The 17687-nt window shown below is 32.8% G+C and overlaps 1 protein-coding gene and 1 long non-coding RNA gene across 2 annotated transcripts; both read left to right on the top strand.

Annotated features, from left to right (window-relative positions):
* The first annotated feature begins 5059 nt into the window (after positions 1-5059).
* On the top strand, positions 5060-12689 carry LOC114367792 (WD-40 repeat-containing protein MSI4-like). The gene is made up of 15 exons (XM_028324989.1): positions 5060-5430; positions 5518-5581; positions 5738-5824; positions 6093-6155; positions 6393-6458; positions 6564-6638; positions 8546-8621; positions 8708-8915; positions 9664-9745; positions 10056-10129; positions 10257-10368; positions 10456-10530; positions 10626-10702; positions 11481-11580; positions 12275-12689. Exons 1-15 carry the CDS (start codon positions 5156-5158, stop codon positions 12380-12382), a joined length of 1542 nt encoding a protein of 513 aa, XP_028180790.1. The 5' UTR covers positions 5060-5155; the 3' UTR covers positions 12383-12689.
* Positions 12690-14130: 1441 nt separating this feature from the next.
* On the top strand, positions 14131-15525 carry LOC114366919. The gene is made up of 2 exons (XR_003657077.1): positions 14131-14335; positions 15212-15525. It is a non-coding gene; the product is annotated as an uncharacterized LOC114366919 (long non-coding RNA).
* The last annotated feature ends 2162 nt before the right edge of the window (positions 15526-17687 follow it).

Below are 17687 nucleotides of genomic sequence, written 5' to 3'. Positions count from 1 at the left end.
TAGTGGTTGGAGACTCAACAACTCATTCTCATCCATTTCCTTCACTATTCTTCTTGCACTTTTCATTTTTCCTTCTAATTTTTTTAGTTTCTCATGACAATGAGAGAATCTTTTTGTAGTTGGGGATTTAATGTACTAGCAACTCTCATTTGATTATTTTTATTGTCTATTTAAAGATTATTCAGTATTAATGTTATTTCTTTATTTTTTTTGTTTGTTTATCACCTATTTACATTATCTATATGTTTTATTGCCATTGAAAATTTTTCAGAAAACTAAGGTTTGAGAATAATGTCTAATGAATGTCCCATCTAAGAATAGAGTGATGTTTATTAGTCTCTTGGTAATACTTACTCTTTAACAACTTGTTTAACTTAACTTGTTAAGGAATTAAGAGTAATGTTAAGTGATTTATCTTCTCCCACTTGCAGAATCAAGGCTAGAAAACTTAAGGGAATTGAGATAATACTATATATAGTTCTCATTAAATGGAGAAAAATCAATATTGTTACTAAGATGTTTGCTAAGTACCACCAAAAAAAACCCCAACAAATTTATTTTATTGTTGGTTTCATAAGATAATAGTATGATGGATATAGAGTAAAAAGGAATTCCAAGAAAAGTTTTAATGAGTAAAAAGGTGTAGACCAAAGGTACAAAGGATTTATCGTGAGCCTCGTAAAGACAAGCCATGAGGGGGGAGTGAGTGAGATTTTTAGATAGAAGAGTCTGATCCACCTATAGAATCTTTAGAAAACTCACTAAAACATTATGTCTCATCCCATTAAGTTTCCTGTTTTTTAAGAAACAGGTGAAGATGATTTATGACGATGTTTGGAGTCACTTGCGAGAAGAGGTAACTATCAGGTCTTATTATAGGAGTGTGTTTTATTCCTATCAATCATATTTTTGTGCTTTAAAAGAGACCCTTTTACTTGAAGAAGCCAATGAGAGGAAAAAATCAAAGACATCCAAAGAATTGAAAGAGCTTTTCCAACTGTCTTAGACACTGGGTGGCTTCTGCATCTCTTCGTAACTCTCTGTATGAGAGTATCCATTTCCATACATATTACCAGTGCGTGCTTCTGAGAGAAGGAAAAGAAGTGCATTTGAGGTGTCCTTACTATGAATAAAACCCAGCTCGAGAAAGTTCTTAAGAAAACAAAGTCCGTGTTTTTTTTCACAAACAAATCTGTTTGAACTGTTTTGTTTGCAACTCTCAAGACTAAGTGTTTTGGTGCTTGGTTGAAAACTAAATTTTTGTGTAATGTGATTGAGAAAACTCAGGTTCAGAGCTTCGTTAATTGCTGAATTGAAACTATTTTTGTCTTGTATCTGTGACTGGTACAAGTTGCTATGGTGAATGAATTTGCTTCCCTTAAATTTGCATAATGATCCTAGGTTGAGAAGAACCTGAAGAGGTTCATGGGAGAATCAATTCTCTGATTTGAATGTTTGATTTTTCGTTTTTGCCCTTCACTCTTTTCCATTCCTCATGAAGTTAATACATGCATGTATTTTTTTCCACCCCTTGTTTTGAATTTATGTTGTGCTTATTAATTATTTTGTTGTTATTTTTATACTGGTATATTTTCTGTGATCTCCACGCATGTTATTTTATACTGTTATTTTGCTGCATAACCGTTATATTCAGTGCTGTTTTAGCATTTTATATGATTATTCGGTTAGCATTATATTTAGTGTTGTTGGTTCATAAAATCAGTGTTATTATATTGGTTGGTTAGTATGTAAGTGTTATTATGTTGGTTAGTATATTTGTGTTATTGCTATTCACAAAAAAAATTGTGTTATTGCTTGGTTCATAATATATAAATGTTATTATATTGGCTAGTATATTATTGCGTTACTTCATAATATGTGTTATTAATTTAGTAACTAGCTAAATCCATAATCACCAATATTACCCACTGTCATTTGGGTAAATTAAAATGTAAAAGATATCTACAAATAAGTAATATTTATTTTAGTAATTACACACTCAAAATAAATTTTAATAGTTACTTTCCAAATATCATTGAATATGAAAATTATTTTTTTAATATATGTATCCAAACAAAAATTACATCACACTAAAATTACTTTTATTTATAATCAATTTATAAAATCACGTTGAATTAATTCTAAAAACTTATCCAAACACACATTGAATATAGTCCTCGTTTTAGGAAAACCAAAATAAAACTCATTTGTCTGATTTTTTATTTTTTGCATTTCTTTAAAACGACGTGTTTTTCTTATCTTAATTATTTTTAGTTTTAGATAGAACCTTTTTCAAAACCAAAAAAATATTTTATAAAGAAAAAAAAAGTTATTTTCACAACACAGCAATTTGCTAAGTAAATTTTATTTTTTTAGAAGTCTAAGAAAATTTACTTAAGACACATCTTTTTGAACAAGCATATAACACACTTACAGTTCCTAGTATTTTCATTAAGATAATTGTGGTTCTAAACCTTTTCTTACAATCAGAATGCTTAGAACAAATTGGGAAATAACTTTTTTAAGCATTAGAAGAATCACAAAAAGTTAAAAAAGAAATAATTTTTGAAATAACAATTCAACCGCAATATTTTTATTCACTTCACGAAATGCACGTCATTATCACACGTGTATGGTTCTCACAGTGGTCTTCTTAATAAATGAATGCAAAAACCAAAATCAAATCATTGTACAACCAGAGCATGAACATAAGAGGCTAAGGTGAATGTGTGTGTCGATGAAAGAGGCTTGGGCTTTCATGATATTGCCAATGTTAGGGTTTTTTCTTTTATAAAAAGATTATATTTAATGTTTAATATTATTGCTAACCATGTAAGCAACACATAATTCTATACATGTATAAAGGATTCCATGTGGCAAGCTTATATGGCAATTTGATGGCTACATGAGCACTTAACACACACCACTTAGCAACAAAGACAATTAATATAGACGAAAAAAATTAAGAGACAAAAAAGTTTTTAAAAAGTGGAAGAAACTAAACTATAAAAAATACACAAAAGACCAAAAATTCATTTAAACCACAAAAATTTAAGCTCAAACCCAAATCATGATTAAAAAAAAGTACATGCTACGTTAAGTTAAGATTATTCAAAAACAAACTTAACAAATAAAAAAAATAAAGCAAATTTTAATTATTTTTTATAATTTTGTATTCTTTTTCTTTTTCTTTTTAATATTTATTCATTTCTTATAGTTTATAGGAAGTAAGTGTAATCAAAATTAGCCTAGTTTATTAGGCCATGCCAAACTAAACTCTTTAATGTGAGGCCCCAAAAATTAGGTTAATTCGGCCTATTATGATGGGCCAAAAGAACTAGACTTGGCTAGTAAAAAAAGTAGAGCAAAAAGCTATATGCCTACTCAGCTTAATATTTTTTCTTATAAAATAAAATAAAATACATATATTTTTTGCATAAAAAATTATCAATCTAGCTAGTATTATGGGTCAAGGCTAATAATAACCCATGGAACCAATAAATTTATGACTACATAAAAAGGTCAAATGACCAATTTAGTCATTTATCTTTTTTTTTGTTTAGTTTGATTATTTATCTTTTAAAATATTTATTATAGTCATTTATTTTTTAAATAAATTCAAAATGGTCCTTATGTCAATTAAAAGTTAACATCCATAATGATATTCAAAATTAGCTACTAAAAATTATCATAAAACAAAAAATAGGAAGAAACAACAAATAGTGGTTCATTTGCTCATGATTTCCTGTTTGTTTTCTCTCTCATTTGCTTCGCAAAAATCATCGTTAACCAAGCATAAGCAACATCGGATCTGAAAAAAAAAATATATGGTTCAAATCTCCAACCCCATCAAGTTGCAAAATTGCATCACTAGCAACCTTCAAATCCCCAATACTCCTCTCAAAATACAAATCCACAATAAAGTTCCCATTGTTTGTGACATAAGGCTCCTTTTTCTCCCCGAAAGTCCTAATCTTTGCAACACACCCAACCTCCTCAAAAAGCTTCTATAACCTCATCATGGTGAACCTCCAACAAAACTGAATAACCTCAACGGGCATAGCCAATCCGCTACCCCCAAAATAGTTGACAAGCTTGGACTCGTCAATGATGAGCACCCTCGACCATCTTTTCTCGCAAGAGGCACTCACATGATCCTTGATGAAGTTAGGGAAGGGGTCAACCATGTTGGCATCATTGATGGCAAGATTGACAACGGGGTGGGCGTCAAGATCGGAGAGGGGAATCCCAAGGGAGAGGGACTAGTCGTGGGTTTTGGTGGAGGTGGGGATTTCGATGATGTCCTTGAGCTTGTTAGACTCAATGTACTCGACGACCTTGTAAGCGGCGATTTTCTTCAAATTGGGAAAACATCACCAAATCCAACTCCATCGACCAAGCCATAAGATCCTTGCCAAAAAAACATGTTCAAAAGCTTCAAATCTTCCCAACAAAACTGGAATGTGAAAATGGTTTATGATTTGCATTTGCAAGCGCGGAATGTTTGGTCTGAAAGGGGATTAGGGTTTGTGAATTTTGTCAAGAGCTTGCTCTAAGTGAGGACTTCTTATTTTTTGTTTTGTGATGATTTTTAGCCTTTTATATTTGAATATTATTGACGATGTTAACTTTTAATTGACAGAATGATTATTTTGAATAAATTTAGAAAGATAAATGACGAGAACAATTTTTTTAAAAATAAAATAAATGACTAAATTGGTTATTTGACCTAAAAAAATTAACCTAACTCAGTTTTCATACATTTATCTGCCAAATTAGATGACACGTTTTCACAAATGGACACATTAATTTATCAAATTAAATCGATTTTTACAACTCTAAACATTGATTTCAAATTACAGAGAGTTTTGAAAATTTTATTTAGGATAAAAATCCAAAAATGTATCTTTTTTCGAAAAATCAAATCCCATTCCCCGAGATAATTTATTTGCAAAGACAGTGTACACCGATTCAAATCAATTAATTACTAGTGCTATTTACTAATTAATTTATTAATAATACATAAATTCCCTAGTTTTTTTTTTTAAAGAAACATTGGTTATTTTTATTTTTATTTACTCGTGAGTGTGGAAGACGAAAAGAGAGTTGAGAGAGAGTGAGAGGGAGTGAGAGGGAGCGAAGAGAAGAAACAAAGATGGAGACTCCTCCTCCCCAACAAGGCGTCGTGAAGAAGAAGGAGACAAGGGGCCGAAAACCCAAACCAAAGGACGAACACGGGAAGGGTTTGAAGGAAGGTAGGAAAACACAACAACAACAACAACAACAACAACAACATCATCATCAGCAGCAGCAACAGCAACAAGATCAACCTTCGGTGGACGAGAAATACACGCAGTGGAAGTCCCTTGTTCCTGTCCTCTACGACTGGCTCGCCAACCACAACCTCGTCTGGCCCTCTCTCTCTTGCAGGTAATACACCATCTAGGGTTTTCTCTTTTCCCTTTTTATTTTTCCAATCTTAATTTTTTTTAAATGTTTTTGTTTGTTTGTTGATAGGTGGGGCCCCCAGCTTGAACAAGCCACTTACAAGAATCGCCAGAGACTCTACCTTTCTGAGCAGGCAAAGCAACTTAACTCTCTTTTTATTTTTTTTTAAAACTTTTTTGAATTTGTTGGGTGATGGAAATTGATTTTGTTGTGTTGTTATTCGGTAGTAGTGCAATTTGTGTGTTGGTTTGTGTGATTAGTTGAAATCAAGTTTTTTTTTTGTTGGTAGACTGATGGTAGTGTGCCGAATACTCTGGTGATTGCGAATTGCGAGGTTGTGAAGCCTAGGGTTGCTGCTGCTGAGCACATTTCGCAGGTGAATTATGGTTTTGTGAATGTGAATGCCATGTTTCTCGTCTAAGGTTTTGAAAACCGGTCTGCAGCCGCAGTTTTGGCCACAATGTTAATGTTTTTTGTGGTATCCATGACTGCCATTTTGGCTGCATTTGTCTGCAATATCAATTATCAAGGACCAATGCAAAATTGCGACTGCGATTTAAAACCTTGGTCCTGTTTGAGGGATTTTACTTTTTTATTTGAAATTTGATTAAGCAGCTAGGAATGTTTTTTTAAACTCATTTCAGTTTAATGAAGAGGCGCGGTCCCCATTTGTGAAGAAGTACAAGACCATCATACATCCTGGTGAGGTATGTATATGTATATGTATATTTACTGTTTACATTGATGGAAAGGTTATAAATTGGATGCATTTGAAGCATGTATAAGCTATCTATGATGAAGAATAAATGATAACAGTTTTCCTTAATTAATCTGCCTTGGTTTTGATTTTATATTTGGATATCCATCAGTGATTTATATTTTTGGCTTGAGTTTTGTTGTGTTGATGATCAGGGTGTGATCTGATATAAGGCTTTGTTTTGTAGGTAAACAGAATTAGGGAATTGCCACAAAATTCCAAGATAGTGGCTACACATACAGACAGCCCTGATGTGAGAACTTTACAGTTTGCTTTGTTATGTTTTTGCTTTTATTCTTTGGAGCTACTTTGATTTCCTGGTTTTGTGGTTCCTTATTTGTAACTCTTTAAATGTCAGGTCCTTGTTTGGGATGTTGAAAGTCAACCTAATCGCCATGCTGTCCTTGGAGCTACAAACTCTCGTCCTGATTTGGTATGAATGGGCATTAATATTGCATAAATACTTCCATCTCTAAAAGTTCAATCTAGTTTGGAACGTGAAAAAGAATGAAGCAGATGAATACACATATTTATTTATTTTGTTGGAAATATGGTCTTATTTATAAGAGTCAGATTATGCAGCAGTTTCATTTGATTACTTTATAGAATACTATCACTGTCCCTAAATATAAGACTCTTCTCTCAAATTTATTTGTCCCTTTTTATAAGGCTCTTTTCATGTTGTCTTTTGTATTATTTATTTTTTCATCAAAATACCCTTAATTATTTTGTAATAAATGCATTCTCTCTCTTATAGGGATTGGAGGAGAAGAGTAGCACATATTAATTAAATAGGTAGAAAGTAATTTAGTGGGAAGAGAGAGATGATGAGTCTCACTAATTTTAAGGGTAATTTTGGAAAAATAATACAACTTGCTAATGATTTAATGCTACTAACTAAATTAACCAACATTTTTGAAGGGTGTGAAGTAGTAAAAAGAGTCTAATATTTAGGGACAGAGGTAGTAAATTTTTTAGTTATATGAAGCAAATATCTGATCTGATTGTGTACATGCTGATATTTTGAAAAGTTATGGGACATGATACTTTTGTGGCTCTATTGAACAGAAGAGTGGGGGTAGCAATATTGGGGCTAGAATGGGCTTGGGTGCAAAGGCCTATGATGCACATACATGATCTGATATGTATTTGATGCGACTATTCTTGAAAAAAATGTGAGATACAATATTTTTATGATGCACATAAAGTTATGCATATAAAAGTAGATATAATTGTAATAAATGCATTCTCTCTCATAGGGATTGGAGGAGAAGAGTAGCACATATTAATTAATTAGGTAGAAAGTAATTTATTGGGAAGAGAGAGATGATGAGTCTCACTAATTTTAAGGGTAATTTTGGGAAAATAATACAACTTGCCAATAAATTTAATGCTACTAACTAAATTAACCAACATTCTTAAAGGGTGTGAATTAGTAAAAAGAGTCTTATATTTAAGGACAGAGGTAGTATATTTTTTAGTTATATGAAGCAAATATCTGATCTGATATGTTGTGTAGATGCTGATATTTTTGAAAAGTTATGGGACATGATACTTCTGTGGCTCTATTGAACAGAAGAGTACGGGTAGCAATATTGGGGCTAGAACGGGCTTGGGTGCAAAAACCTATGATGCACATGCGTGATCTGATGTGTATTTAATGCGACTATTCTTGAAAAAATGCGAGAAAATATTTTTATGATGCACATGAAGTTATGCATATAAAAGTAGATAGAAAAACAGATGTAATTGTAATTTGTAAAAGCCAAACTATAGTTATAAATTATGAATATATAAAACTCTGCTTTTGCCTAAATACAAAAAAAAATAAAGAGTCCATCTCGGAGGTCATGGTCTGTGCGTCCTGGAAAAGAAGGGCTGTGCTCATGCTTGTGTGTCTGACTGGTGGCAACATTTACTGGTTTGGTAATAGGCTGGGAAGAGTTAGGACTCTGTCTTGTGGAGGAAACCAAATGGTCGATCCATGGAAAAAACTGAAGATTCTGTTTTGAGATGGATGGTTTAAACTGTATATGAACCTTTTTGAGCCATATTGCAGTGTCCCACCTGAATTGGATCAACACAATTTTCCTCTTCAATAAAAATGGCTTGGATACTTCTTAGAATATCCCCATGTATGCATATTAGATTAGATATGTATCCAATACCAATATCTGAAGACTAAAGAGAATGTAGCTTGCATCCATGTCTCTTAGGCAAAAACATGGAAATTCAAATGAATATAGTCCCTCCATTGTGAAATGTGACTGCTATGTTTCTATTTTTGTTATTTGCATGATTGCTGCTTCTTTATATGTTCACATATAAATTCTCTTGCAGATATTGACCGGACACCAAGATAATGCGGAATTTGCTCTTGCTATGTGCCCAACTGAACCCTATGTTCTTTCAGGAGGTTGTCATTCTTACTAACTCTAAACAATCCTGCTTAATTCTTGATGTGATTTTCCCATATCTGAAAGAATTAATTGAAATTTGCAGGAAAGGACAAAACAGTGGTGTTGTGGAGTATTGAAGACCATATAACATCTGCTGCTACAGACTCCAAATCTGGTGGGTCAATTATCAAACAAAACTCTAAATCTGGAGAAGGCAATGACAAAACTGCTGATGGCCCTACTGTTGGACCACGAGGTATCTATTGTGGGCATGAGGATACTGTTGAAGATGTGGCTTTCTGCCCATCTAGGTAATTTGCATACTTTATAATGAGTAGTTTCTTTCTTCTATGCCTTTTCTCAATAAAATGTCTATTCTCATTTTACTGTTCACCTTATGAAACTTTAGGCATTGTTTGGTTATGAGAGAATAGAAGTTAATTGAGTGGAAGAGAATGAGATGGTTATATGATTTTCTATTGTTTGGTGCTTGGTTGCAGAAAGAAAAATGGTGGGATCCACAAATATTTGGTCTCTTCTCATGAGAAGATATTAGGAATCAGTCAAATGTGTTTTGAATGACAAATATACTTATCTTCCCAGTTACCCACCCATTGCAAGTTATTTAACAAAAATATATTTTTTCCTTTTGCTTATCTTTCCTCCAACCTAACCTGAAGAAGAAATATATGCATTTTCCTTTTTCTCTTCCAAATAATAGAAGAGAACAATGTTTTTTCTCTTTATTTTCTTTCCTTCCATTTTCTATTTGTACATTTTCTCCCTGCATCCAAACAAAAGCATTAGGGTGAAGTCTAGGGTGCCCTTTGCTCAACTCCTTATTTTTCTTTATTAATTAATTGCTTAATGTATAACTATACTTTTTCAAATATATTTTGAAAGAGTAGAGGGGGTAGGGGCAATATTGTTGTATCTTTATATTTTTAAATTTCTGTTTGAGCGATCTAGTGTATTTGTACTTATATTAGCTGCATGAACTTAAATACTATATTTGATAAATAACCATAACTTCTTGACATTATTATGATCATGCTGAAGTGCACAGGAGTTCTGTAGTGTTGGAGATGATTCTTGTCTCATCTTATGGGATGCACGTGTTGGCTCTAGCCCTGTGGTTAAGGTATATGCTTATAGCCCAATCTTGTATTTAAATTTGTTTTTGTTTTTTATTAGTTTTATAGAATTGCAAATTTTAAGGCAGTTTTTTTTATTTTTGAGAGAGTGTGTGAACAGAACCTGTTTTCTTTTTTCTTTTAGATTTTACTTTACTCCCAAAGTTGTTGGATTAGGAGTATGGAATAGAATTCAGGTTTTATCAGCTCGGAAAACATGCATCTCTATTTAATAATATTCATATCTATAACATTTATACACACTCTATCTTTGTATTTTTGTTAATTGTTTTCTCTCTGCTATGACTTTGGTAACAGGTTGAGAAAGCTCATAATGCTGATCTTCACTGTGTGGACTGGAATCCCCATGATGATAATCTGATTCTTACTGGGTATGTTCTGCTGTTGTATAGTTCTCATTGTCATTTATTCATCATTTTAGTTTGGATGTGTCCACTACTTTTTATCATTTCCACTAGTTTGGACATCCCCACTTGACTTGTCACCACATCTCTGCAGGTCAGCAGATAATTCTGTTCGCATGTTTGATCGCCGCAATCTCACCACTAATGGAGTTGGGTCACCCATCCATAAATTTGAGGGTCACAAAGCTGCTGTTCTTTGTGTTCAGGTAATTTTGGACATTGTTTTTGTTTGCGAATAATTCTTCATGCCTCTTGGCATTATATTATTAATAATCACTGTTTGTTTAATTCAGTGGTCTCCAGACAAATCATCTGTATTTGGAAGTTCAGCTGAAGATGGTCTCTTAAACATTTGGGACTATGAGAAGGTGTAATTTCAGTCAGTAGTGTCTTACTACTTTCTTGTCCGAAAATAATATCTGGTGTTAACAGCTCACATTCTTGCTTCTGTTCTGCAATGCAGGTTGGTAAAAAGATAGAGCGATCTGGAAAATCAATAAGTTCTCCTCCAGGGTTGTTTTTTCAACATGCAGGTCATAGGTATGAAACTGCTGTTTTCTGGTACTGTTAACTATACTTTTGTCAGTGATTCGAATCATCTTGATCTAAATAAACTTTTACGATTTAAACTTTTTAGCCAGGCGAAAAGCAGTATCTTTCAAATCTGAATCTCTTGTTATTTTGTTCATTGTCTGATGTAGCTCCTCAAGTTTCTTATTTTACACCTTGAGTTTTTCTTTGTTGCTTATGTGGCCTGATTCTCTATTTTCAATGTTTTCATCTGTCGCTCTCAATGAAATCTTTTGATATCAAATTCATGATGGAATGCTGAATATCAAATATAAATACTGTGAAACATTATGGTGCCCCCTTTTAAATTTGTACTAGTGATTTTGCCTTGATCATAACCATGTCAGATACTATCCATTCAAGGTGTATATAGGTTACAAGCTTGCAATATCAGTTCTTCATGAATTCTATGGAACTGATATCCTAGACTTGAGATATCACCATATTAGCATTTTGCATCGCATCATCCTCTGGAAGCCTTTTTCTGACTGTTTCTCCCTTGTGAATCATTCATCCCATATTTTGAATGGCTTGTCAATGTCAAATAATACTGGACTTGTTCTTAAGAATGCAAGTTTATTATTTTTTCAAAATATTTACTGGATAATAAAAAACTTCGTACCCCATTGCCCAGAGGCTCTTCGCTATGCGAAGGTATGGGGGAGGGATGTTTGCCTTTTTTTTTTTTTTGGGGGGGGGGATCTGCTTTTTTTTGCTTTTAACTTACAAACATTGTATTTATATGCAGGGATAAAGTTGTTGACTTCCATTGGAATGCATATGATCCATGGACGATTGTTAGTGTGTCTGATGACTGTGAAAGTACTGGAGGAGGGGGAACGTTGCAGGTATGAAAAGCTTTTTTCAATTTTTGAAATATAGATTATGGAAAATAATTTTAACATTTTCTTATAATTGAAGATTCTACTTTTGGAAAAACCTTGTAAGTGGCATGACCAAATTTGATGGTACAGTTGACATTAAACCTAATGAGAGACATGTATCCCCGAAAGATGACCCATTTATTAATATTCACAAAAACACATCCCTAAGAGCAACCAATCTCTTTCCTCTTCCAAGAACTGCACAAACATTTTCCAGGCTCATCCTGGTATTTTCACTCGATTGTGGAGTTTCTGGTTTTCGTATTGGATTTGAGGATGCTCAAGGTAGAGCAGATACATGACTGGCATGGGTGGGGACAGTGGCAAGACTGTTTCCTTTTCCTTTCTTTGGCGCAGTGGGGCTTTGGTGATGTGGACTATGCACTTGCAGATCAAGTTTTCTGTTATTTTGACATTTTTTTTTAATGTGAATGACTAAATCATGTACATCTGCCAAGTCAAATTGGTTTACACCACAGGTTGTGTGCTTGATTTTTCTGAATAGTTTTACTCAGACCCATTAATGAGGTTGAACTGGGCCAAACTGTCCACTCTGGTATTTCAAGTTTAGTAACCAGTAATTACTATGATTGAAACATGTGTATCGGCTTGTTTTAACACGTCTTTGTCTGATGCAAATTCAATCTCATTCATGCAGATATGGCGCATGAGTGATTTGATCTACAGACCAGAAGATGAGGTTTTGGCCGAGCTGGAGAAATTCAAATCTCATGTTGTGGCGTGTGCTTCAAAGACTGAAAAATGACATACGTCGTAGGCAAAAATGAGTTATATTATTATTGCTGTTGTATTTAATTTAACATTTGCGGTGGATGTTTCTTGGCATTTTAAAACCATTCATGTATGGGGCTGGAGTAGGGAAAACCTAGATTAACGTAGATCTGACGATGATTTGTGGTTAGTGTTACTTAATTGATACAATTCTATTTTCTGTTTGAAGATCATGATCCTTGGTTCATGTGGCTCATTTCTCCAATCACTGAACGGAACATACATTGTTAATTCATTATGATCTTTATGAAACTTTAGACATGCTTTCTACGGTTGGCAAATGATATGTTCTTGTTCTCTACTATGTTTTGGTGTCTTAGAATTTGATAACTTGATTCGCGTGTGTAAATCATATCTAGGTGGTTGTATGCAAGTATAAAGGATACGGTTAAGTGTGAATATATGGTGCTATTATTTGCAGCTGAATGATGCTACTAGTGAGGTATATGCAAAAATACAATGTGAATCTGCAAGTTAGGATATCTAGGAGATAGTTTGTTTGCTATTTTGATTTATGAATCTCGAGATATCTTAGTTACGAAGCAAATGGTTATAGCTTTACATCAAGCAAGTAAGAAAGTGATAGTTATAGTGTTTTCTTGGTCTTGTCAACATTTCTAATAATACGAATGCTCTATCATTAAAATTAGATTTAGAGTCATGAGTCATTGTTTACATAATATGGGTTAAACTTGTCAACGTTGGGGACAAGGATATGATGAAGCAAATGCTATGCAAGGTGAATTGAATGGTTTTGGATTTTGTGGTATGATTTTAATTTTTTTTATTTGTTGATTCATGGTGAAATTGATCTCATTTAATTCACTTGTATGAAAATTAATTAATGTTTAAAACAAAAAAAATCATAAACACAATGAAAATCATAAGTAAAATGAGTTTCACAATTAATTAAAAAATAATAGGATATTATATATTTTTAGCTTTTCAGTAGTTTGTGATTCTCATTTTTCATGCAAATTTTATTTTATTTTATTCTTAATTGGTCCGAACAATAACTTTTCATACTTTTTATCTAAGTGAATCATTGTTACATAAGGATCATTTTATAACTTTTAATAAATAAGAGATTAAATTGCAACTTAAAACAAAGCTAAGGGATTAAGTAAGTAATTTAATCTTTTACTTTTTATAAACGAACTATTTTTTTTCTCTCTTAAATAGTGTAACTCTGACGAATTTCTACAACAATTTTTATATAACCTTAAACCCACTTTAAGTAATATGCATGTCATAGATTATAACTTCAATATGTCAATTGTACACAAATAGTCACTTACTCAAAATGTCATATCAGACGTTTTTTTTATTAAAACATCTTATAAAACAGTTATCTCATAATATGATGAATCAAGCTTCGAACTCATGTGAAGAGAAGTCTTCATATTTAATGCCTCGTTGTGTTTTGAAAAAGATGCCTTCTAAGAGATATACAACCTGTGGTAAAGATGTCCAAAGAGCAAAAAAAAAAAACACACACACACACAACAAAACATGCTTTTTGGGTTATATTGCCTCTCACAGGAGTGAGAATTAAATAACTCACATAATTATCAATTTATCATAGTAGCAATGAAATGGAAGGAATAAACAACAAGGAAAAGGCCAAAAAACTAAACTAGTGATGAGAAAGAATTTATATATATCCATAATAGGGTTTTGCTTCGGGCACCAGCCCAACTGCTGGTACATCCAACAAAATAGGTGAAGCGACAAAAATATTCTTCACTTATTTTTTCAAAAGCATTTTTGTTTTTTCTCTCACCCGCTTTAGTTACTGTAGCAATGCCTCCTTTGTCTCTGTTTTCTTCGTCTTCTTCATGTTTCTATCGTCGCCGCCATTAGCGCCTCCGATGATTCACGCCACCACGCCATTCGCGTTTCCATGACAGAGATCTATCGCCTCAAGGTAAGTTTTATTCTCTCTCGCTCTTGCTGTCGGACTTGCAGGGATGGGGATTCGTATATTTATTTTAATTTTTTTTTTCAATTTGAGATAAAAAATTTATTTTATAATTATTTTAAAATTTTAAATAAAATCATATTTTTGTTTAATTTTTTTGTAATAAATAAATATTGTTGTAAATATTTTCTGTAATTTTATTTAATTAATTATATTTATTTTTTGAAGTTGATTTTTATTAAGAACTTAAGTAATTTGTTTATTTTAAAACAAATGTATATATTATTATGATTTAATTATTTTTAAATAGTATAAGTAAATTACAATTTCTTATACTTGATATTTTAAAAAGTGTTTTTTAAATTTATCAGTATATATTTGACAATTTAGTTAGTTTAACAAGAAAATGTAAATTTGTAAATTACAAATTTTATAATTTGTAAATTACAATTTATATATATATATATATATATATATATATATATATATATATATATTATACCGTCATCGTATTAAATAACTATATAAATATTGTTATTTATATAAATAGTGTTTGGAAGTATAAAATTAAAATATTTTCATTAGTAAAAAAATTTAAAGTTATTGTCATAGTAATTTGTTGAAAAATGAAATAGTGATTTATTAGAAATAAAAATCAAAATTGTAGTTATATTTTGTTCATTATTTTAACTTTACTAGATTTAGTGTTGTGTACTCTATATAATTTTTAAAAAAATTCTATATGCATTTTTGAATATATTAAAGTAATAAAAAAGTTATTCATAGAATAATAAAAATTTTATTTATAAATTATTAAATAGTAATTGATTGAAGTATTGTTTGAACGCTTACATAAATTGTTTTGACTGTTTTAATGTGTAGATTATGGTTAGTACCAGAGGTTTGGATCGGACTTTAGGAAAGGTTATAGGAAGAGTTCTAGGAAGAGAAGTCAGTGGTGATGCAGATGAAGTCCCCTAGCTATTGTTGAGGATGTTCAACATGTGGATCACACAGATGATGATGTCCATGAACAACTTGAAGAAGCAACTGTTGATGATGTAGTTACTGATGTCGAGGGTTTTCCAGGCGGGTCTCACAACACATCAATTTTGATGGACTATGTTTATCATGTGGCAACGAAAATTTGGAATGGAGATGTATTTTTATTTTTAAATAAATAATATTTTCGTAACTATTTGTTATTGTTGTTGAAATGAGTTAAATTATGATTTTAAGGAACGTTCTGAGCTAAAGTTATGCTCCCATGAAAGGAAGGTTGAGAAATTTGGCAGGCCTGCTCCAGAGATTGAAGGCTTAGTGGCTGCCACATGATTAAGTCCTTTGATCGCATTTTCGCTGGTTACAAGTGATTGAGGACTTATGTTTGCTTTTGTGGAGAGGTGACATAAGGAAACTAGTAGTTTCCATCTGCCAGTAGGAAAGGTGACTATCACCTTGGATGATGTGGCATCGTTGCTACATCAGCCTATTACAGGCGCGTTCCATAGCTTTGAGCCTCTTCATGTGGACGATGTCGTGTTTCTCTTAGTCGACTTGCTTGAAGTCAATGCTGAATAGGCAAGAGCTGAGACAGTAAATGCCATGGGGCATATGTGTGACTATCCGGGCTGTGAAACGTATATCGGAGCAAATGTGACGTAGCACATTAGACTGTAGTAGCTCGAGCATATTTGTTGCATCTGCTTGGTTGCACACTCTTTGCTAACAAGAGTGCCACACATGTGCATGTGGTATTCTTGGACGCATTTTGTGACCTGACACAGAGTGAAAGCTATGCATGGGGAGCTGTTGCATTGGTGCATATGTATGAGTATTTGAATGATGCGTCAAAGAGCACGACCCGACAACTTGCAGGATATATCACATTATTACAAGTAATTTGATTTTTTTTAATTTAATTTTTGTTGGTTACTTTATATTGACAATTGTGTTGAATTTATTTGTTTTTAAAATATGTGCAGTGTTGGATTTACAAGCACTTTCCTATTATTGGTGCTGCTATTGCTGCTGAGGATTATGATGAGAGGAAACCACGTGCATGCCTTTGGAAGTCTGAGAAGGCATTATCAGTATTGACGTATCATAAGCGTTTGCATAGATTGACGTCTGATGCCGTGTGCTGGATTCCGTATGGGGAGAACAATGCATTTAAAGAGTTTGAGGTTATCTCTTTATTTTTCGAGCATATTAGATGGGGTCCATCCATTGTCATACACCAACCGGAGAGGGTAGTACTATAGTTTGGGTATGTGCAAACCATTCCTCTACACCCTGCTGCTCTTTTTCTATGTATAGAAGACATTGATGATAGATGAATTCAGTTTTCTAAATATATTGCACCAGTGGGTCAAATATGTGTAGAGTCTGGATAGTGTTCACTAGACCACATGGAGTGGTTCAACATGATATCTCATCTCTTCATGAGTTCGGCACAACCTGAGGATCCTTCTAGACATCCGTCCATGCAGCACCATGACACATTTGTTGAATCAGATGTTGCTTAGCCACTGGTGGCGACAACGACTATGGACAAAGCACATGAAGATGCACATGCTGATGTAGACCAGTCTCAACATGCAGTGATACACAAAATTTTCAATTGTGACTATTACTCAATTTATGTGAACATGCATTAACCCTAAACTTTTTTCTTAATTTTTTGATAATTTCATAGGAGGCTTACCAAGCAATAGCTTAAAGGTTGGAAAGCTTGCTCAACCTAAGGATAGCGATCGAGGGAACAAAAGCATACACTGTCACCAAAGAATGCCTGAGGATCGCAAAAGGTGTCATTGTGCAACGGAATGTCTACGTTCGATCGAGACGTAGGCAGCGAATGGAAGACGCATGGAGACTTTTGTGATTTTTTAGGTTTCATATGATTTATGTATCATATATGAGAATACAATATTTATTATTTAATGTTATTTGATAAGTTTTTTAATTAATTTAGTTTAAGTTATATTTGAATTTAAAAGTAATCACCAATTTACATTATGTTAAACCTTTAGTAACCCTAATTAGTCAAACCAACCCAATTATTCAAGTAACACTAATTATTTACGTGACAGTAAACCTTGTTGAGAGGGTTGACTTTGTGATAAACACATAAAGACATACTCCCAATAAATATCGTCTAAAAATTTAGCGAAACACGTGTATATTATTGTATTACATGACAACTGCTTATGTAACTAAATGTAAATCTTCACCTAAACAAATTTTGTTTTCAACCTTGACAAATTTGTATACTGTTGCATTCTACTAACATATGGTGTGGGTCACTGTTTTGCCTGATGATGACAATGTGTAGACCATAAAAATGCTAGTGGCG

The sequence above is a fragment of the Glycine soja genome, chromosome 9 (assembly GCF_004193775.1).
Source record: "Glycine soja cultivar W05 chromosome 9, ASM419377v2, whole genome shotgun sequence".
NCBI lineage: Eukaryota > Viridiplantae > Streptophyta > Magnoliopsida > Fabales > Fabaceae > Glycine > Glycine soja.
Note: the sequence above shows the minus strand (reverse complement) of the source record. Positions and strands in the feature narration are given on the sequence as shown.